General features: G+C 43.5%; 1 protein-coding gene across 7 annotated transcripts in view; it reads left to right on the plus strand.

Moving 5' to 3' along the window:
• Window positions 1-22386, plus strand: part of CENPN (centromere protein N) — a 26425-nt gene extending 4039 nt beyond the window's left edge. For 3 of the 7 annotated variants that reach the window (XM_058706261.1, XM_058706263.1, XM_058706262.1), the window contains exons 2-11: window positions 380-560; window positions 2442-2487; window positions 5084-5143; window positions 5838-5914; window positions 12960-13136; window positions 15677-15778; window positions 16829-16889; window positions 18378-18490; window positions 21370-21496; window positions 21731-22386. In XM_058706261.1, coding sequence (XP_058562244.1) covers window positions 390-560; window positions 2442-2487; window positions 5084-5143; window positions 5838-5914; window positions 12960-13136; window positions 15677-15778; window positions 16829-16889; window positions 18378-18490; window positions 21370-21496; window positions 21731-21813 — 1017 coding nt within the window. In that variant the 5' untranslated portion in view covers window positions 380-389 and the 3' untranslated portion in view covers window positions 21814-22386. The other 4 variants (XR_009255612.1, XR_009255611.1, XM_058706265.1 and 1 more) reach the window with 4 other exon arrangements.
• Window positions 22387-22624: the final 238 nt, after the last annotated feature.

The raw sequence follows: 22624 nt of genomic DNA on the forward strand, positions 1-22624 counted from the left end.
GGTTAAAGGTGTATCTCTCCCCCATGCCTGCAAAAGTGCCTGGCACACATGGGTGCTCAGATTTTGTTACGTGAATGAGTAAAGGAATGAATGATTTACCTGTCATTCCCATCAAAGATTAAAATACTCTAGCCTGTCAAGGAGAGGGAGCACTAATTTCTAAAACCTCCAAAGCCATTTAAATATGTGGCTTAAGGAGAGAAGAATCAAATCCTCCTTTTGAAACACTTTGCAGAATGCCTGAAAAAAAAAAAGGTAAACGTTTGGGTGTTTGACCTACAAATCAAAATCCTGGCTAAAAACATGCTGAAAAATTCCATTAAGTTAACCTTTGATATTTGATTAATACTTTGCTGTGCTGTTTTTGTTTTTATTGAAGTGCCAAAGAAATGGATGAAACTGTTGCCGAGTTTATCAAGAGGACCATCTTGAAAATCCCAATGACTGAAATGATGACAATCCTCAAAGCCTGGGATTTTTTGCCTGAAAATCAACTGCAGACAGTAAACTTCCGGCAGAGAAAGGAATCTCTCGTTCAGGACTTGGTTCTGCTCTGTGAGGTGATAACAGTGTTCAAGATGATGAACCTAAAGCATCATGCAACCCCTTTGGTTTTTTCTTTTAATAAGATTTTTTTAATAAGGTGTTTTTTTTTTTTTAATGTTTATTTTTGAGAGAGAGAGAGAGAGAGAGCAAGCATGAGCAGGGGAGGTGCAGAGAGAGAGAGAGAGAGAGAGAGAGAGGGATGTAGGGTCTGAAGCAGGCTCTGCACTGACAGCAGTGAGCCCAGTATGGGGCTCAAACTCAACAAACCATGAGATCATGACCTGAGTCAGATGCTCAACCGACTGAGCCACCCAGGTGCTCCAAAGGTTTTCTTTCTTTTTTCAGTATTTATTTATTTTGAGAGAGTATGAGTGGAGGAGGGGAAGAGAGAGAATCCCAGGCAGGCTCCCTTCTGTCAGCACGGAGCCCAGAGCAGGGCTCAATCTCAGGAACTGTGAGATCATGACCTGAACCGAAATCAAGAGTCAGACACTTAACTCACTGAGCCACCCAGGCGCTCCACTTCCTTTTTTGAGTCTAAAAGAAATTTAGTGCAGCTGCTAAGCTGTGAAGGGATTTGGGGTACCTACTACTACAGTGAGGAAGAAGCTAATTTTTGATTGGCTTTTTCAACTTCCAAAGAATGCCTACGTATCAGTAAGAAAGTGACCACCATGGGGGAAAATACAATCCATACAAGTTAAAATAATGAGAAGTATTCTTTTTTTACCTATTAGATTTTGCACCTAAAGATGAAAAGGTTAATACTCAGATGTGTTGGTAAAGTTATATGGGAAGAGACCCCCTCTTTCACGTATATTTATTAACTTTTCATTTTAAAACAATTTTAGATTTTCAGAAAAGTTGCAAGCATAAGAATAAAGAACGCCCCTATTCCTGTACATTCTTCCCTCACTCACTTTTAAATAGATATGCTTTATGACCCAGCAATTCCACTGTGGGAGATTTATATGGAAAAATTAATAAAAAAACAAGGAGGTGGGGCACCTGGGTGACTCAGTCAGTTAAGCGACCGACTTTGGCTCAGGTCATAATCTCACGGTTTATGGGTTCAAACCTTGCGTCAGCTATGCTGACATCTCAGAGCCTGTAGCCTACTCTGGATTCTGTGTCTTGCTCTCTCTCTCTCTCTCTCTCTCTCTCTCTCTCTCAGAAATAAACATTAAAAAATTTAAAAAAAAAAAAAAAAAGAGGTATAAGTATTATAATCGATACTCATATACTTAGATACAAACATGTAAGTATTTATACATAAATAAGATGTTAAGTAGCCTTGTTTAAAAAATAAAAAATTGGAAATAGCTCTACATAGGAGAATAATGTTATGTCCACATAACAAAATATTCTTCAGCCATTAAATAAGATAAACTCGATCTTTTTGTACAACATCAAAAAACGATATATAATATGCATGTATGTCAATGGATGTGTGTAGGGCAGTGGTTCTCAACCAGGACAATTTTGTCTGCAGTGTCTGGAGACATTTTTGGTTGTCAAAGCTGTGGGAATACTACTGGCTCATGCTGGGCAGAGGCCAGAATGTTCCTTAACACCCTGGGACAGCCCTCCACACATAGAATTATCCGCCTCTGAATGTCAGTAATGCCCAGTTGGGAAACCCTGATGTAGAGGAAGTTTAGAGGAATACAGCTGATTAAAAAACAAAACAGGAAGTTGAAAGCGCTGAATGAAGAGTAGATTGTGGGGGGAGGAATGGAGAGTGCCTTTACCGAGACATGAGTCGGGTGTATCTGCTACTTGGCAGGAGAGCAGAGATCGGTGACACTCGTTCTAAGCAACTCTAAAATGTGCTGTAAATGTAGCAGAACCCAACTATCCCCCACGTTCACTCAGTGTTTTATCTTCTCTTTCAGAATAAGCGTGCAAGTCTCCATGACGCAGCCCTTTTAGACATCATTTGTGAGTGTTGGTGATTTGTATTTACACTTACCCCATCCCCTTTTGTCAGAGAGGCAGTTCTGGATGTCAGTCAGGTGGACCTGGTTTCAGTCCCTCCTCTGTCACTTACCAGTCTCCAGTCCTTCACCCGGTCACATGGCTTTGCTAGGCCTAGACTCCTCCCAAGAAAAATGGAGAAACAATAGTACCTACTTCACAGGGTCGTTTGGGAGGGTTAAATAAGATAATGCTTGAAAAGCTCTTTTAGCACGGTCACTGGCACACACTAAGCACGTTTGTCAGGCTCTGTATCTTTAACAGAAATTGAAAATACATTTCTGAGAATTTGTTCCTATTACGGTGTAACTCGTTACCTCTCCTCCCCTTCCATTTCTTTTTTTTTCCCCCCTTTGTATCCTAGGTTTCTTCTCTGTATTTTCTTCTTTAAGATGTTTACTTCCCTCATCAGGAGGCAACAGACTGTGGAGTCTAAGAACACAGGCTCCAGGGCTAGATTTCTCGGGTTCAGTTCATGGCTCTGTCATTGTCTCCCTGTGAGTCCTGGTGGAGGCCCTTGACATCTCTGCCTCGGTATTATCATTGGACAAACCTTTATAATAATGATGATGTCACATAAGGTGACAGTGAGGGTGAAATGAGTCCATGTCATGTTCTTAAAACAAAGTCTGGTATGGGGCGCCTGGGTGGCTCAGTCACTGGCTGAGTGTCTGACTTCGGCTCAGGCCGTGATCTGGCAGTTCATGAACTCGAGCCCCACATCAGGCTCTGTGCCGACAGCTCAGATTCTGTGTCTCCGTCTCTCTCTGCCCCTCCCGTGCTGTCTCTCAAAAATAAATAGTAAACAAGGGGGTGCCTGAGTGGCTCAGTCGGTTAAGCTTCTGACTTGGGCTCAGCTCATGATCTTACAGTTGGGGCAGTGGGTTCGAGCCCCACATCGGGCTCTGTGCTGACAGCTCAGAGTCGGGGGCTGCTGCAGATTCTGTGTCTCCCTCTCTGCTCCTGCCCCACTCGTACTCTGTCTCTCTCTCTCAAAAATAAATAAACATTAAAAAAATAATAATAAAATAAATAAAGAGTAAACATTAAAAAACAAAAAAATTCTTAAAAAAAAAAACCCTGGTATTTACTAATTAATCATTATCAGTTGATATTCACTGCCTTCTGTGACCTGGGGCATAACCACATTCAGCTTTATATTCCGTTCCAACTACGAAATAGCTGAATTCATTCAGCGCATCTGCCTCCGGTTGAGTGTGTCTCATTTTCAGTGACTGGATGATGTCTAGACCGTAAAGGGTAGATCCACATAGTTTCCCTTTCTCACGCATTTGTTCACATGTTCTTTGACTACTACCTACCACGCAGTGGGCTATATGCTAGGCACTGCTGGGTCCAACAGGTTGATTCATACTCTCTTGAGAGGCCCCAGTCTCAGGGGGGAGACAGGTCACTGAGTGACACAAATGCATTCTCACAGACTGTCGCAAGTGCTGGGAAGGAGAAAAGGCAGGGGGTCTGTGAGACGAGAGTGGGGTCAGCCACACCAAGGGTTTAGGAAAGACTTCCTTGAAGATGTGAGCTGAGACCCACAAAGGATGAGTGGCATTAACTAGGCAAAGGGGAGAGGGGACATAAAGGAGCAGGAGAGCAAAGGGCACAGCACCAGAAGGTCTTGGAGCAGGAGGGTAAGTAGGGGAGCAGAGAGAAGGCGGGAGATGGGAGTCCAGTGCTGCAGGAGGGGGTCAAAACAAATGAGGCATAGGTAGGGGGATAATTCAGAGACTCAGAAGCCCCTCAAAGGATTTCACTCTTTATTCTAAGAATAAAGCCAAGCCCTGCAAAGATTATGAGCAAGAAAAGAATCAGGTTCTTGTTTTTTCAAAACTCTCAGTGCAGAGACAGGGACGAGGGAGGACGGGAGAGACCCAACAGCAGCCTGTTGGAGCAGCCAAGCAAGAGAGGGATATAGCCTGAGTGAGATGGGGGTGTGGAGGGATGGAGAGAAGAGAGCGGGGGCAGGAAATGCAAGGGTTAAAGCGGACTGGACTTGGCTGGTAGCTCAGTCCTAGCAGAGTGAGCTCCCGGGTAGCCGTAAGTGCTACGGAGGAAAGCAGCGCAGGGCGCAGTGGGCGGGTGCTTTGGGCAGGGGATCTGGGCAGGCTGCTGTGCATAGGTGGCCTCCCAGTAGACACCAGAATGAGGGGCACCTCGAGCTCGGAGAAGAGGGCTCCCGACAAAGGGAACAGCCAGTGCGAACACCAGTCGTGAGGAGCACGGCATCCCTGTTCTGCTGGCTGAGTGAGGGGTTCCATGGAGGAGACCCGTGTGGGAATAGAAGAAACGGTCTAAGTAAGAGTAGATGCGAAACCTCTACTATATTGAGTAATTCTTTATGATTTGTTTTAGTTGTCCGGGGGAAATTTAATCCACGTAAAATTTATATTTGAATAAAAATGTGTATGACCTAGTTGATAAGTTACTGTTATTTTCTCTGGCATCATATTACATTAAATACATATTTAAAATAGGTATGTATAAGCACATTACTTGAGAGTTCTGTGATGTGATAGTAATAAGCTCTTCCCCCCTCTCTCAGATACTCAATTTCATCGGCACCAGAAAGTTTGGGATGTTTTTCAAATGAGTAAAGAACCAGGTAATGTTTTCCATTTTTTTCAAATTTAATTTTATTTTATTTTTAGTAATCTCTACACCCAACGCGGAACTTGAACTCACAACCCCCAAGATCAAGAGTCACATGCTTTTCCACCTAGGCCAGCCAGGCACCCCAGTATTTTCCATCTTAAACTGAAATTTATATTTTATATTTTGGCATTTTTAAAAGGAATACTAATATGTTCCTCTGAAATGTCTCTTAGGGGCACCTGGGTGGCTCAGTTGGTTAAGTGTCTGACTCTTGGTTTCAGCTCAGGTCATGATCTCATGGTTCGTGGGATTGAGCCCCAAGTCAGGCTCTGTGCTGACAGTGCGGGGTCTGCTTAGGGCTCTCTCTCTCTCCCTCTCTCTGCTACTGCCCTGCGCGCTCTCGCTCTCTCTCTCTCTCTCTCTCTCTCTCGCTCTATCTCTCACATAAATAAATAAACTTAAATAAAAAATTTTTTTAAAATGTCTCTTCTTTCAAAATGAGCAATTTCAAAATTACTCTTTTGTGGGAAACATGAGAAGTATATTCAGTGACACTGTATCCAGGGTACCGGCAGCATTGGTTTGATTAGATCAGTGTCCGTCTTTGATGGTCCACAAAATGCTTAGCTTCAGAGTCCTTGCACATGTATTTCTTGAACATTTGTCTTTATTGATTTGTCTTTACTTTCTTTTAACCTTGACAGGTGAAGACGTTGACCTTTTTGATATGGAACAATTCAAAAGTTCATTTGAGAAAATTCTTCGGAGAGCATTAAAAAATGTAAGAATAAAATTTATCTGAATCTCCACGAAATTCAATTTCAAGGTATCTGTGCAGTTAAAATTTGCTACTACCTTGGTTTGTGTTTGTTTTTGTATTGGTAAGAATTTTAATTAATTTTAATTAGTAATATCCCATACTATTCTAGGCCAGATCAGAGATAAATCCTACATTATAGAAACTTTCCCTACCTCTTACCTGTCAATTTGAGGCCAAATGCTTCTTTCTCAAGAGGAGCACCACGCACCAGAACTATCTGGAGTGATGGAAATGTTCTGTGTCCATGCCATCTGGTACACGGGCTAGTAACCACATGTGGCTATGGAGCAGTTGCAATGTGGCCAGCATGACCGAGAAACTACTACATTAATCTCATGTAACTGTAGTGAATTTCAGGCCAGTGGCTACGGTATCAGTCGGTGTCACTCTGGAGCACTCGTAGAATCTTCAGCTCCCCTCCACTGCCCACAGGTACCACCGAGTACCTTCTCGTAGGTTGAGGCGATCATGTTTTTAACAGCCTCCCTTACTTCCTTCTCTTCCCACCTCAATCTGCCTCAGTCCTGCTTGCATGGAAAGACAGGACCTATCACTGTCCCCGTGCTCTGGCTGCCCGCTCCAGAAGAGTGGTGTTCCCTCTTCATATGCAGACTCCGTGACGTGGTCTTTATGTCTCTTCAGCTCACGCTTTGTGACGTCTGCCATACTCGTATCCACACCCTCGTCACTGAGCATCTTCCCTCATTTCTTTTCTTACGGAGACCCTTCTCTGTGACGTTTGAATCCCCCCCCCACCCCCGCATCCTCAGAGGGCCCACCTGCCTTGTTCTCTGTTCTCCATCCCATTTGTAATCGCTTCTCTACCGCTTCCCACTCTACTGCTTATAAGCATGCTCCGGTCTTGGTGGAACGACATCCATTCTCCATGCTCGTCCTCAAGCTCTGTTCTTTCTACCACAACACTCTTGGGAGGAAATATTTATTTCTCGCCCCAGATGTGTTCTTCACAGGGAGGGGGTCCCATAGGCCCAATGGCACCGGCGTCCCTCCACCATCCCCTTCACCTTTCTCTGGAAGGAGCGCCAACTTAACCTGAGTGAGAGCAGGTGCCCACAGGGACACCCGTTCTGATCTGTTCATCCAAGGCCAGCTCTGCCCCTACCAGTGGAGACTTCCCGGAGTGGTTCTGCCACCACTTATGTGCTTAGGTCTGCCTGACTAGATTTTGTTATCTGGAGGGCCACCTGCCTGTGGATATGAGCCAGTCCCCATTTCTTGGTAAATATGTGTTGGCCTCACCTGCCAACTCTTTTGCCTTATTTCTCAGTTGATCCAGAAGGACAGGGAAGAGGGGTGGTATTTAGTGGCCCCCTTCAAAAACCTTCCCCGAAAGACCATTTGAAAGGGTAATGCAGGGGCACCTGGGTGGCTCAGTCAGTTAAGCATCCAACTTCAGCTCAGGTCATGATCTCACAGCTCGTGGGTTCAAGCCCTGCATCAGGCTCTGTGCTGATGGCTCAGAACTTGGAGCCTGCTTCGGATTCTGTGTCTCCCTCTCTGCCCCTAACCCACTTGCATTCTGTCTCTGTCTCTCTCAAAAATAAATAAACATTAAAAAAAATTTAAAAAAAAGAAAAGAAAGAAAGGGTAATGCATCCTCACCGGCTTCATGCTTAGGCCCTTTCCATTCTGGCCACTGCTCTTGCCGCCATATTGAAACCGAATTTTAAAGGCAGCAGTTCTCACAGTTTGATCATCAACATCACCTGGGAACATATTAGACATGCAAATACCTGGGCTCCCTCAGATGCTGTAAGGGTGGGCCAAAGCCCTCCAGGTGCTTGCTAATGCCCAGTCAAGTTTGAGAACCTCCCTGTTCAGGGGCACCAGTGATATCACAAAATCCCATGGCCTGTTCTCTTTCAGCAGTAACGCCGATTGCAAACACCTCTATATGTCGGGCCTTGCGCTGAGCCCTTGCCACTCACTAACTCACTGCACCCTCCTGACGAAGCAAGGTGGGTCCCACAGGGGCAGAGCGGCAGAGCCATGATTTAAACGCGGGCAGATGGCTTCGAGGTCATGCTCTTCACATCTACACTGGCAGGGTCTCACACCTCCACCTTCCATGTTCCAGATGCACAACATCCATTTCTTGTGCTCGGGAAGGTCACGTGTCAGAGAACAGCCAAACCCTCTTGATCCTGAATCTCTTGTCTTCTCCCGGTTGTCGTCAGCCCATCCTAAACTGCTCTTCGTGACCACCCTCTTTCCTTTCCTCCTGCTCTTCACTGGAGCATCACCACAAGGTTCTGCACTCAGCCCTCCCCTGGTTAGTTTCGGCTGCGGCGAGAGATGGGGGAGGTGGTGACAGAGTCCTTTCTCATTTCCCTGTCAGAAGCTGATCAGTTGTCCGAACACCATTTGTTGACTAATTTAGCCTTTTCCACTGGCTTTTAATCGTTGGCTTCTTCAGATTCATTCACACTCTTTGGGTCCGTACTCCTGATGTGTTTCTCCTCGTGCCCTCCTGGATCCCCTGCCTGCCTGTCAGGTGTCACCACCTGTAGTCTACACTCCACCCAAACCGAACCAGTCTTCTTCAAGCCCTTGAGCTCGCCATAGGCTGTTCCCTCTCCTTGGAACGACCTCCCCGACCTGGCCTTTGCACAGCTCGCTCTTCCCTATCCTTCCGGCCTTTGCACAGCTCACTCTTCCATATCCTTCTGGCCCCCTCAGGGAGTGTCCCTGATCCCCTGGCAGGCGGTCCTCTGTCCTGTGTTCCTGTCACCATTTGCCTCCTACTTCCTGCTTTAATTGTCAGCCTTCCTCCGGTCCCATAGTCTCCCTGAGAGGAAACCAACCGTCCTGCTCCCCTCTGACAGCATGAATGGACTGGGCACAGGCTTTGCCACCTCCTTATCCACCTCCTCATTCCTTTAATAGCTGTAGTTTTAAAAATATTTAGGGACACCTCAGTGGCTCAGTCGGGTGAACGTCTGACTCTTGATTTCAGCTCAGGTCATAACCTCACAGTTTCATGAGTTCAAGCCCCACATCGGACTTTGTGCTTGCTCTCTCTCTCTCTCTCTCTCTCTCTCTCTCAAAATAAAGGGAGGGGCAGAGAGAGAGAATCCCAAGGTCCGCACTCTCAGCACAGAGCCTGACACGGGGCTTGAGCTCATGAACCATGAGATCATGACCTGAGCCAAAGTTGGATGCTTAACCAGCTGAGCCACCCAAACACCCCTCAGTTATTAGATTTCTTCTCTTCCATCACTTCTGCATTCCAAAAGCTTTTCCCTCCTGAATGAATTTCAGGCAGACTAGTGGAAAAGGCTGGGTGAACAAAGGAGCTTTTTTACTGGTCAGATCTTCCTGCCTGAAAGGCCGGCAAATGCCCAGCACCCTGGTGTCTTCTCTGTCTCCCCTGTTCCCCTGCCCTGAGCTGGACCACGTGTGCCAGCCCCATTTCTCAACTACCTGAGGACTCCCAGCCGACTTCGCTTTCTTCCTCCTGACTTAACTAGCAGCTGGATAACCCCACTTTCCAAAAGGCTGCTGATGGTGATGTCATGCCAAGTAGAGTCTCCTGGTGCCCAGGACTGAATAGTAACTTGCCTGCTGCTCTACAGGAGGTGGCTTAACCTTTCTGTGCCAAGGACCCCTTTTGCTGTTAGTGACGCCTATAGGCCACTTCTTGAAAGTCATTTTTTTTTTTAATTTTTTTTTTTAATGTTTATTTATTTTTGAGACGGAGGGAGACAGAGCGTGAGTGGGGGAGGGGCAGAGAGAGAGGGAGACACAGAATCTGAATCAGGCTCCAGAGTCTGAGCTGTCAGCACAGAGCCCGACGTGGAGCTCAAACCCACGAACTGTGAGACCGTGACCTGAGCCGAAGTTGGATGCTTAACTGACTGAGCTACCCAGGTGCCCCTTGAAAGTCATTTTTAAATGCTATAATATAGAGAATTACAAGGAAAACCAAATACATGAAAATACCATTATTAAGGTATTAAAATACGAAGTCGTGCTGTAGTACTCATGTGCTTCTTTATTAACACAGTAAATAATCTCAGAGTAGGTCTAAAAACAACTAATTTCAAAGTAGTGATGGCATAAATGATATTTTTGAGGCATGTGCAAGGCTATAATGGGGTGAGAAAATATTTGGGATTTGTCCAGACAATAGAGTAATAGTTCCTAACATTCTACCATTTCGTTGCCTACCTTCACGATTGAAGGAAATGCCAAAGTTCAGTTAGTTTGTAGACATGCTGATTTTGATCAGGGCCTTCAGGTTACGAACTCTTGCCCTTGAACCAATGGGGGTACGACAGAGGGAGCTGGGAGCCTAACTTGGGGGGTAATGGATGGAGCCTGTGCTACGGGGGATCTGATCCAGAGCCTTTGAGAGTATGCTCTCTGTATGCCAGGGAGAGAGACATGGAGAGAGAGGCAGAGTCATTAATCATATGTCTTACCAGGTAAAACTATTCAAAATGCGTTGTTCTTAGGAAACTTATAAAGAGTGGCACCTAGGTGGCTCATTTGGTTAAGCATCCAACTTCAACTCAGGTCATGATCTCACAATTCATGGGTTCAAGCCCCACGACGGTCTCTGTGCTGACAGCTCAGAGCCTAGAGCCTGCTTCAGATTCTGTCTCCCTCTCTCTCTGCTCTTCCCCCGCTTGTGCTGTCTCTCTCTCTCAAAAACAATAAACATTTAAAAAATTAAAAAGAAAACTTATAAAAAAGAGACAAACTAAAAAATATGTTTCAATTGTAAAAGGGTGGCACATTTACTCTCCTTTTTTTACCTATACATCATGTAGTACAATAATGGTAATCTGTACTAAATATATTAACATAGTTAAGTACGTAGCAATTCTGTGTGTTGCAAGCTTCATTTGTTTCCCATGCTAAACTTTTTTCTGCAATGTTCAGTAGCCAGTTATGGGCAGTTTACGGCCAGGGTACCCCCGGCCAGCAGTACCATCCCAGGTTAGCCAAACCACTTAGGACACTTGGCTGGACTCACCTCCTAGTTCAGCTTGAACAGTATTAATCTGAGCTATCCTCAGTGAAGCGGGCTTTATCCTTGCTATTGAAGGATGATATCTATTAAGGTAGTTTCTTGGGAAAATAGCAAAGGTCTGCATCTGGGCCTTACCTCTTCAGGTATCTGAATATCATCTTTACGAGAACAATGTGAGATAGAACATCTTAACCCGTTGATTTTTAACCTTTTTTTGGATCATAGACTCTTATGAAAATTTTGGTAAGTGATACCGCACCCCTCTCCAGGAAAGCATACATGTGTGCCCAACCACACATCCAATTTAGGAAGGACACAGACCTCTTTTAAGCTTCTCCAAAAGCCCTTGCTTACATTATCCTCATTGTAGGCTAGAGAGGTTAACCTAAATATGTTGAGCGTAACCGATATTCTCCCTCTGGTAAAGGTGAGCCCTCCACGTAGTGCCTTCAATCTTGATTTTACAGCCTTCGGTTTTATAATGTGACACAAGCCAGCAGAGGCCCACTGGGCGCCTGTCGGGGCCAAGCGCTGTGGCTCCTCACTCGGGCAGGTCAGACAGCCCCGCACACTCCACACCCCAGCCTGGGGAGGGTTCCTTGTCTCATATACGGAGGGAATGTGGGAAAGCAGCCAGATGAAGAGTGGGCGGAGTCGGAGTAACTGCCTTCTTACCACCTGCTTTCTCTGGGGATCCAAGAGGGAGGAAGTAAGGAGACGTGGGCAAGCCAAATGCATCTGCATCGGCTGCCTCCTGTCCAGGGTCTGACTTCCAAGGGGAAGCTGAATTGGGGGGCAGTTAAGAGTCTAGGAGGAGGCCATTAAGTTCTAACCCAACTGGCAATTACATTTAAAGGTTTAGAAAGATCTGTATTTTATCCATGAAATGGAAACCAAGTAGAATTTTCTATATTCTTGCCACGTAACTTTAGAGTAATCATTAGCATCTGAGCTAAATGCATAAGAACATTTGGATTAATATATTTGAGCCCATTACTCCAGAGAAATCTTACCATTAAACTTTATAGTCCACGCTAGGTCTGTGCTTGATGTCAAAAAGTCTTGTTTATAAATCAGGTATGCCATTTGTAAGCTTGCCTTATTTCATAAACTCTTACAGGTCCGTGAACAGTTTTTCAGGACAAGCCCAAGAAATTGTTGAAAAATTGTGATACCTTGATTGTAGGGTTTAAAATTTGTTTTCCTTCTGGGGTGCCTGGGTGGCCAGGTCGGTTAAGCATCCAACTTTGGCTCAGGCCATGGTCTCATGGCCCGTGAGTTCAAGCCCCTCTGTCAGCGGGGTTGTCAAAGTGGGCTGTCAGCAAAGAGCCCACTTTGGATCCTCTGTCTTCCTCTCTCTCAGCCCCTCCCCTGTTCACGCTCTCTCTCTCTCTCAAAAATAAATATTTTTTTTAATAAAATTTTGTTTTCTTTCCAAAAGACGTTGCAAGGCATAAATGTGTAATTGCAAACAACCACAAAACCTTTTCCCAAAGATTCCCAGAACACTGTACTGAAAACTACAGACTCTGCCAAATCTCTGCCTGTGTGCAAGGTTACACACACATCCTTCACCCCGAAGAGCACCAGTTGTTGGTGCTATGGATTTTTTTTTTAATGTGACTTTTTTTTTTTTTTTTAAGTAATCTCTATGCCCAATGTGAGACTTGAACTCACAACCCCAAGATCAAGAGTCGTATGCTCTACCGAACGAGCCAGCCAGGCCCCCTGGTGCCACAGATTTTAATTAGGAAACTTAAATCTTCTTTTTCAACGTTTTTTTTTTTTATTTTTTTATTTTTGGGACAGAGAGAGACAGAGCATGAACAGGGGAGGGGCAGAGAGAGAGGGAGACACAGAATCGGAAGCAGGCTCCAGGCTCCTAGCCATCGGCCCAGAGCCCGACGCGGGGCTCCAACTCACGGACCGCGAGATCGTGACCTGGCTGAAGTCGGACGCTTAACTGACTGCGCCACCCAGGCGCCCCTAAATCTTCTTTTTATTAAGGTGACGGTCAGCTTCAGAGACGCTGAGGAGAATGCAGTATGGATTCGAATCGCCTGGGGAACACAGTACAGAAAGCCAAACCAGTACAAACCGGTTTTTGTGGTGTATTATTCCCAGACTCCCTACGCCTTCACTTCCTTCTGCCACCTGAAGAGCAATACACCCCTTCTGAGTCAGGTATGGAACCAATTACTATAAGCTATAGTATTTTTATTACCCTTATCTCCGAGGTCTGTGTAGGTTTAAACTGCTCAGTAAGCGTTTTATATAAAATGCCACATGTAATCCTTGATTTCCTAAAATAAGGAGCAGAAAGTGTTCTACAAGTGGGAGCATAACACAAGTGTTTGTTTGGAGCTCTCTTATTGTCTTTCAGTCTAGAAGAAAGACGCGCTTCAGCAAAGGAAACAATCAACAGAACTAAAAGGCAGCCTACGGAAGGGGAGGAGACATTTGCAGATGACATATCCGAAAAAAGTGTTTGTGTGTAAAACCTTTAAAGAACTTATGAAACTCACCACCCAGAAAACAAATAATCCAGTTAAAAATGGGCAGAAGACATGAATAGAGACTTTTCTAAACAAGACATCCAGATGGCTAACAGACACGTGAAAAGATGCTCACCATCACTTATCATCGGGGAAATACAAATCAAAACCACAATGAGATACCACCTCACACCTGTCAGAATGGCTAACGTTAACAACGCAAGAAACAACAGGTGTTGGCGAGGATGCGGAGAAAGGGGAACCCTCTTGCCCTGTTGGTGGGAATGCAAACTGGTACACCCACTCTGGAAAACAGTAGGGAGGTTCCTCAAAAACTAAAAATAGAACTACCCTTTGATTCAGCAATTGTGCTACTAGGTATTTATCCAAAGGATACAAAAATACAGATTTGAAGGAGCACATGCACCCTGATGTTTATAGCAGCATTGTGTACAATAACCAAAAAGTATGGAAAGAGCCCAAACGTCCATCAGCTGATGAATGGATACAGAAGAGGTGGTGTCTACCTACAATGGAATATTATTCAGCCATCCAAAGAATGGAATCTTGTCATTTGCATCAGTGTGGATGGAGCTAGAGTATATTATACTAAGTGAAATAAATCAGCCAGAGAAAGACAAATATCATGTGATTTCACTCATATGTGGAGTTTGAGAAACAAAACAGATGAACATATGAAAGGGGGAAAAAGAGAAAGGGAAACAAACCATGAGAGATTCTTAAATATAGAGAACAAACTCCAGGTTGATGGGGGGAAGTGGGTAGGGGATGGGCTAAATGGGTGATGGGTATTAAGGAGGGCACTTGTGATGAGCACTGGGTGTTATATGTAAGTGATGAACCCCTGAATTCTGCCCCTGAAACGAATACTACATGGTATGTTAACCAACTAGAATTTAAATAAAATGTTGAAAAGAAAAAACTAAAAACAAATGAGGGTAAAGCAACTGGACATCCACAAGGAAGAAAAAAAAGAAGATTGTGTAGGCTTTGTACCCTTTACAAAAAATAAACTCAGAAATGGATCATAGCGGTAAATCTAAGACTATAGAAACTATAGAAATCTAAAACTACAGAAACTCCTAGAAGGTCGGGCACCTGGGTGGCTCAGTAGGTTGGGCGTCCAACTTCAGGTCATGCTCTCCAAGCTTTGAGTTCGAGCCCTGTGTTTAGGCTCTGTGCTGACAGCTCAGAGCCTGGAGTCTGTTTCAAATTCTGTATCTCCCTCTCTCTCTCTCTCTCTCTCTCTCAAAAATAAACAAACATTAAAAAAAAAACAAAAAACTCCTAGAAGGTAACATAGGAGAAAACCTCTATAGCCTTGGGTGTGGCAACGATGTAACACCAAAGGCACAATCCATTATAGAAAAATATGTAATAATTGATAAGCTGAACTTCATTAAAATTAAAACTTCAGCTGTGCAAAAGACAACATCAAAAGAATTAGAATGTAGGCCACAGAGTGATAGAAAATACTTGCAAAAGATAGGTCTAATAAGGGACAGCCTGTCCCATGATTTGTCTGCCTGTTACCCAGTATACAAGTGGGCAGGAACCCTTCTGGGTCCCTTGGCATGCAGTGCTAGATTCCACGGTTTGCACGGGGCCATTTTGGTTTCTGAATGGATGCTGAATTTTAATTATTAATACAGGGAACAGAGGGATGCCTGGGTGGCTCGGTCAATTGAGCGTCCAACTCTTAATTTCAGCTCAGGTCATGATCCCAGGGTTGTGGCATCGAGATGCACGTCAGGCTCTGTACCAAGTGTGAAGCCTGCTTGGGATTCTCTCTCTCTCTCTCTCTCTCTCTCTCTCTCTCTCTAAAGTTAAAAAGGGACATGTGATACTGACATCACTGGAAAACGGCCACTGAAGGAGTGAATTCTGTGGTTATTTTGTATCACCAACAGTCATAAAATTATATTTTCATGTGATTACCTTATTGTAAAGTAAATCACAAAATATGTAGGATATAACCTCAGTTTGTCGAACTCAGAGTCTTGGATTCTGCCTTCTAAAGTATTATTATTGTCACCTTTCATCATCAGTCATTTCCTTGTTTGGGAAATAAATAAATGGTTACCTTACATATAAGAAAAGGAAGAAGTAACGTGTGCTTAGTGCAAAAATTCAATCAAATACCATAGATATTATAAATACCGGGATAAACACGGTAATCCTCATGGTCTTGCTAATTTTCACTTCCAGGCGCTGACAGTTGCTAGCAATCACCATAAGATTGTGAAAATGGACCTCAGAAGCCGGTATCTGGACTCTCTGAAGGCTATTGTTTTCAAACAGTATAATCAGGTGAGCCCATCAGTGACTCTGTGAAGTTGTGTGCGTCTCCATTTTCTCTTTCACACTTGAGTTAGAAGCATCTGGGCATGTGGGAAAGTCCACCTCCAACAGAAGGAGATCACTTCCGATATTACTGAAGCGGAGAAAGCTCTCAGTCAACATGAAAGGAAACAACAGTCCCCCACTATCATCTTGTTATAATTGCATTGTGTTTTATACTGCTCATCAGTCATTAGAGCTTACGTGAGAGAGCCCAGCTTCCAAATGAGCTCTTCCAGTTAGAAGTTATTTTATCTTTACAGTAACTTGACACTGTCTTTTGAAGCTAAATTCTATTACTCCATTATGTAAGACAGAAGCAGAATTAATTTTTGTCCCATCAGTCAAGCAGGTAATAGAGGGGTTACAAGGAAAGGAGAAAGCGTCAGTTTATTAAGCCCCCCAATTTATTTATTTCTTAAGATTATTTGAATGCATTGTTTCCTCTAATGATAAAAGTAGATCTGGCCTTTTGCACAGACTCAGGGTTATTTTTCGCTCTGCATGGCAACTGCGGGCCCATATGTTTAGACCCCTGTAAGTGGATTGTTAATGCTCTCTGTATATCTCTGAGCCCTTAGATATGTTACACTTACGTATTTTCATCTGTTCTAAATAGAAAAAAGTGATGGCTCTCTGCAAGCCACTCTTTAAAGAAAAAAAAAATCTAACATTAAGTTAATGATTTTCTCCCATAGCAAACTCCCCCGCCTTACCCACCACCCTTCCACCTGTTCTATGACAGTTGCGTTCATTCCTAGGAAAATTCACATCGTCAAACACAAAAACAGTTGCTGCAGCGTGAGTAGGGAATGAGAGATTGGCTCCCAGGAGGAAAGTGGTTTTTCTAAAAGGAATGTCGGCAGGTGTTTTGTGGTGATGAAGGCGTAGCTATCAAGCAGAAACATCACATTGCAAATACATTTAGTACCTGTGTCCTAAAACCATTTATTATTTATATTTCAAGATGTTAAAATTAGGAAAAGATTCAGTTTTCTTTCTTTCTTTCTTTTTTTTTAGAAGTTTGAAACTCACAACTCCACTATGCCTCTACAAGAAAACCTTGAGCTGGACATGCACAGTATGTGTGTTTTAAGATAAAACAAATTTGGAAGCGCATCATTCCTTTTTAGAGTTCTATCACTCGGTAAAACATCTAATCACTAGGAGCCTGATTCAAAACTATTTACTGCTTTCCGAAAAATTGCAAATTAACTTTCTGCTGAAAGGGGGAAACCAAGCTCCCGTAGGTTCTTTCTAGCATTTACTAGAATGGCAAGTAGTAACACTAAAAACAAAAATTAACTAATAGTCAAGCATTTCTTTAGTGCCAGGCACCACACAAAGATATTTACAGGTATCATTTCCTTCATCTTCATAGCAGTGCCCGAACAATCTCTTCATCGGGCAGCTGGGTTTCAGATGGGTTTAGCCACTTGCCAGGCAAAGTTAACACAGCTAGGAATTGCCAAAGCCAGAGACAAAATCCAAGTCTGTCTGAGTCTGGAGCCCCAGCTCGGAATGCGCTGGATAAACTGCTTCTGGAATACTCAGTTGTGAATGTGTCGCTCCTCACAGGTGGCGCGAGTCTGTCCGTGGAAAACCCAGGACAGCAGAGTAAACAACGACTGAAGAGTGGAGGGGTACAGCCTACATTTATGGAAATGAACGTTTTCCTGTCTCTCAGCAATGATTTGGCGATAAAATGAGATAGTACAGCAATTATGATTTAAATACGTTTAGGACTTTCCGATGGCATAGGAACCGCTGTTGATGTCATGTTAAGTAAAGAAAGCAGGATACAAAACTCTGTGTATTTTATAATCCCAGTTAAAAATACATATCTTTTTATTTGCTAAAAAGGGGGCTAAGGGTGCCTGGGTGGCTTAGTCGGTTAAGCATCTGACTTCGTGATCTCGATTCGTGTGTTCAAGCCCCACTTTGGGTGAGCCTCGCTTCTCTCTCTCTCTCTTTCTCTCTGCCCCTTGTGGGATTCTCCCTCTCCCTCTCTCCGCCCCTCACTTATTTGTGCCCTCTCTCGAGATAAATAAATAAATAAATAAATAAATAAATAAATAAATAAATAATTTTAAGAAGTGAGGGGTGAGCTAGACAAAATATATTAAAACATTAACAATGCTTTTCCTTCATTGGTAGAATTATTGGGGATTTTTATTTTATTTACCATCGTGCGCTTTCAGATTTTCCTATAGTAAGGAATTATTGCAATCAAGAGAAGAAACAGTAAACTTTCTTTTAAGTTTATTTATTTTGAGAGAGAGAGCATGCACACATGAGCAGGGGAGGGGCAGAGAGAGAGGGAGACCCAGAAGCCGAAGCAGGCTCCAAGCTGTCAGCACAGAGCCCAACGCAGGGCTCCACCCACAGACTGTGAGATCATGACCTGAGCCGAGGTTGGACGCTTAATGGACTGAGCCACCCAGGCACCCCAGTAAATGGTATCTTTAAATGACACAAGCCAGTTGAAAAGTTAGGAAGGACAGGAGGATACTTTATGGATGAAAGATATTTCTAATGTCTGTTTTCTTTTGAAATCTTTCATGTATAGTGGATTCAAGGATCATTCATGAAAACAGAATCGAAAAAGAGAGAGTCCAGAGAGTGACTCAAGAAACTTTTGGAGACTATCCTCAACCAAGACTAGAATTTGCACAATATAAGGTGGGACATTGCTATAAACATGAACTATGAGTTACCCATATGTTTGTAAAAGAAAAAAAAATTAGGTGGAAAACGATAATAAGAAACTTTCTTTTCCTTTATCACTGTTTTCTTTTTTTAACTTCTCTTTTTTTCTTACTGAAGTGGTGTCGACCCACAAGGTTAGGCCAGTGTCAGGTGGACGGTCATGGTGCCTGATTCAGTGCATCACTCATTGCTCACCATGATAAGTAGCATCACTATCACTTTGTATTCTGTGTGATAAATTGAAGAGTTAAAATAGACGTCTTTATCGTATGTAATAAGTTCCCATGGTAGCGAAGGAGACTTCTAGAAATTCTGAATTTGCCTTTTGATTTCATCTTAGGTACTCATTTAGTTTTGTGTAACCAGCTGTGATCTGTATTTTTGAGGGGAAAAAAGTTGTGAGCTATCCCCTTTCTAGCCCGTCCACACTTGCCTGTAGTCGGTGCTCATAAATATTCATTGAATAAAAGAGTGAATAAAGAAGTCGTGACATACCTAGACCAGTTGGCATCACCGGAGAGAAACCAGTAAGTAGCCTAGTCAATACTATAAACCTAGCTCATTCCAGAACTGTGCCACTGCCCACCAGGAAGGCCAGGTTGGGGGCAAGCCCATTGCCACCATTAGAAAAATTCAAGGTTTATATCACGATTGCCCCGATCTAATACTGGCACTCCTACTCATAACACCCTCCTCCCCTCTAGTAAATTCTTTCTGCTCTGCACCCCCTACAGTTATAGGCAGTGCTTTAAATCCACCATTGATCTGCTCACCCAGGCCCAACACCTGTTTTCTTTGATTTGTTTTTAGTGGGAAAAGCTGATATCTTTCAAGTTGGGCTCCCTACATGACAGTTTTAACCCAGTTCCTTTGAACAACTCATAGTCTAGGACACTGGTTCATTGTGTGGTCTCTGGAGCCACCGTATTATATCAGCATCACTTGAGAACGGGTAAGAAATGCAGATTATTGGCCCCACTGCACCATGGTCCTACTGGATCAGGGACTCTGGAGGTGGGACCCAGCCATCTGTTCTTACAAGCTCTCTGGCTGATTCTGCCTACTAAAGAGAACCACTGAGAATAAGTAAGAATCTGCAAAGCCCCCCGTGGATACAATTTAGAAGCGCTCTGTTCTGTAAGTCAGAGTGCACGTTGATTCATGCCTGCTATTAATTTTCCCTACCTTTTCTATTTTGAAAAACGTCAAACCTTCAGAACACTTGCAAGGACATTGCAATGAACATCCATTTTCCCTTTGCTTCAGTTCACCAGTTGTTAACATTTTGCACATTTCCTTTCCTTCTTTTTCTTGATTTCTTCTGAACCATTTGAGTTAGTTGCAGACAATACTCACCCTCTAAACATTTCAAAATACTGCCTGTAAATTTTAAGAGGCACTTTAAGGAAAAGAATTTTGAAATTAGAATCTAAGACTCCAGTACCTATTGAAGCAGCCAGTGGATATTTGATATTAAAGGATTGTTAGATTGTCACTAATTTTTCTAGGTCTGATACTGTTACGGAGGTGAAGGTTTTATTTTATTTTATTTTATTTATTTATTTTTTTTTTTTAATTTTTTTAACGTTTATTTATTTTTGGGACAGAGAGAGACAGAGCATGAACGGGGGAGGGGCAGAGAGAGAGGGAGACACAGAATCGGAAGCAGGCTCCAGGCTCCGAGCCGTCAGCCCAGAGCCCGACGCGGGGCTCGAACTCACGGACCGCGAGATCGTGACCTGGCTGAAGTCGGACGCTTAACCGACTGCGCCACCCAGGCGCCCCAGGAGGTGAAGGTTTTAAAAGGAGTCCTTCTGGAGCGCCTCCTCGGTGGCTCAGTTGGTTGAGCCTCCACCTCTTGATTTCGGCTCAGGTCATGATCCCAGGGTTGTGGGATCGAGCCCCATGTTGGGCTCTGTGCCGAGTGTGGAACCTGCTTAAAATTCTCTCTCCCTCTGCCTCTGCCCCTCTCCACTACTTATGCTTTCTCTCTAAAAAATAAAAAAATATTAAAAAAAAAAAAAAAAAAAAGACCAGCGCCTGGGTGGTTCAGTCAGTTAAGCATCCGACTTCATCTGAGGTCATGATCTCACTGTTTGTGGGTTTGAGCCCCATGTCAGGCTCTGTGATGACGGCTCAGAGCCTGGAGCCTGCTTTGGATTCTGTGTCTCCCTCTCTCTCTGCCCCTCCCCTGCTCGCACTCTGTCTCTCTCTGTCAAAAATAAACAAACATTAAAAAAAAATTTAAAAAGAGTCCTTCTTAGGTCTTTTCTAGGTACTGAATGTTTACAGATGGAATACCATCGCGTCTGGGGTTTACTGCAGAATAGTCCCGTGGCAGTGGTCAGTATGGAACAGGAGGTGGGCTGGTAGAAGACTAGCCATGAACTGATAATGGTTTCAGCCGGGTGACGTGCACATGGGGACTCATTGCCTGTGCTCCTTACTTTTGTGTATTTTTGAAATCTTCCATAATCAGGTAAAAACAAACCATGGTAGTGACTCGAAAGACATGACATTTTTACATCGAAATGACAGATTTCAAAAGATAGTGCAAATTTGCCAGTAAGAATGCAAACTAAATACTCAGGTGAAGATCACCCGGGGGTAGAGTTGACCTCCAAGGTCTCCTGTGTGCGGGCACTGTGCATACATGGCATTTTGTGGATGATGCCTTTTGACACACGGGTTGCCCTCTACGTTTGCAGTTAGCAAATTAAATGGCTCCCGCCCCCGTCGATCCCTGTATTTCTTGAGGACAAGAATTAATGAAACACATCACCTGATTTAATTACAGTTTGCCATCACCGCTGATATATTTAGTAGTTATTTATAAATAAATTTGTTGACAGCTTGAAACGAAATTCAAAAGTGACTTCCATGGAGGCATCTTGGCTGAGAGAAAAGAGCCCCTCCGGTGCCTAATAAAGTTCTCTAGCCCGCATCTTCTGGAAGCATTGAAATCCTTAGCACCAGCTGGTAAGTAGTCAGCTTATCTTACAGGCGGGAAGAATTCACGACACACTGTATCTGATCCTCTCTCTCTGCTGGCTAATTACCTCTGAGCTTCCTCCTGGCTCCCATCTGCTATCCCCGCGTGCCCTATTTTGCGTATATTCTCCTTCTGTACGTCACGGGGGTCCGTGATCCACCCACCCTCTAATCTTGGCCATTTTTAAACTGACTTTTTTTGTTTTGTTTTTTTAATTTCAGGTATTGCAGACGCACCACTTTCTCCGTTGCTCACTTGCATACCCAATAAGGGAATGAATTGTTTTAAAATTAGAGACAAATAGGATGTCTGTGGTTTTGTAAGCACACTTTTTCCTTGAATATATTGCATATGCATTTCAGTTAACAGCTAGCTGGACAGCTTCTGTGTATGAACTTGTGTTTTAGAAATTCATTCTTAATATTGACAGTCCAGAAATGTTCAATATGCTTGTTGGGACTGATTCTTTCCTCCTCCAGTGTGCACCCCGCTCCCCCATATCCTGCAAAGCATAGCAATTGTGGGCCTTTAACAAGTGACTAGGTGTCCTTTTTCTCACTCCTGTCTCTCCTCGATCCTGGAGAGACTGAGTTCTAATTGCTGTTTCCAATGATTTTGTCTGAAGCCTTGGATCATGGAAAGAAATAGCAAGAAACTATCCTCAACTCAAAACTTTCTAGGAAAACCATAAAATTGGTCCCTTCAAAGGGTAGAGTTGGGTCTATTAAGTTATTGCAGGAAGTACAATATCAGATGATTCAGTAATATAATAGTTCCTGTGTAAGTATGATACTTTTCATAGTCTGTTTTATCCTACATATGGCATTCAAACTCACCATACTATACTGATTTGTGAATAAAGATTTAAAAACTGGTACATCACTTCTGATGGAAATTCTTCAGTGATCATCACAATATAGCATGTCCTTTCTTAATAACATTTCAAACTCTACTCCCTGTCGTGTTCCACAAAGGATTTGGGGTATAAAAACGTTTATTACAGTTACGATAAAATTAAAAGGTGAGGCAGTCTGGGCAAATGGGAAAGCAAACAAAAAGCAAGGACCGAATAAAGGTAGAGATAAAACTGGCATGTAACAAGATGCGAGTGCCTC

This window comes from Neofelis nebulosa, chromosome 17, assembly GCF_028018385.1.
Source record: "Neofelis nebulosa isolate mNeoNeb1 chromosome 17, mNeoNeb1.pri, whole genome shotgun sequence".
Taxonomy (NCBI): domain Eukaryota; kingdom Metazoa; phylum Chordata; class Mammalia; order Carnivora; family Felidae; genus Neofelis; species Neofelis nebulosa.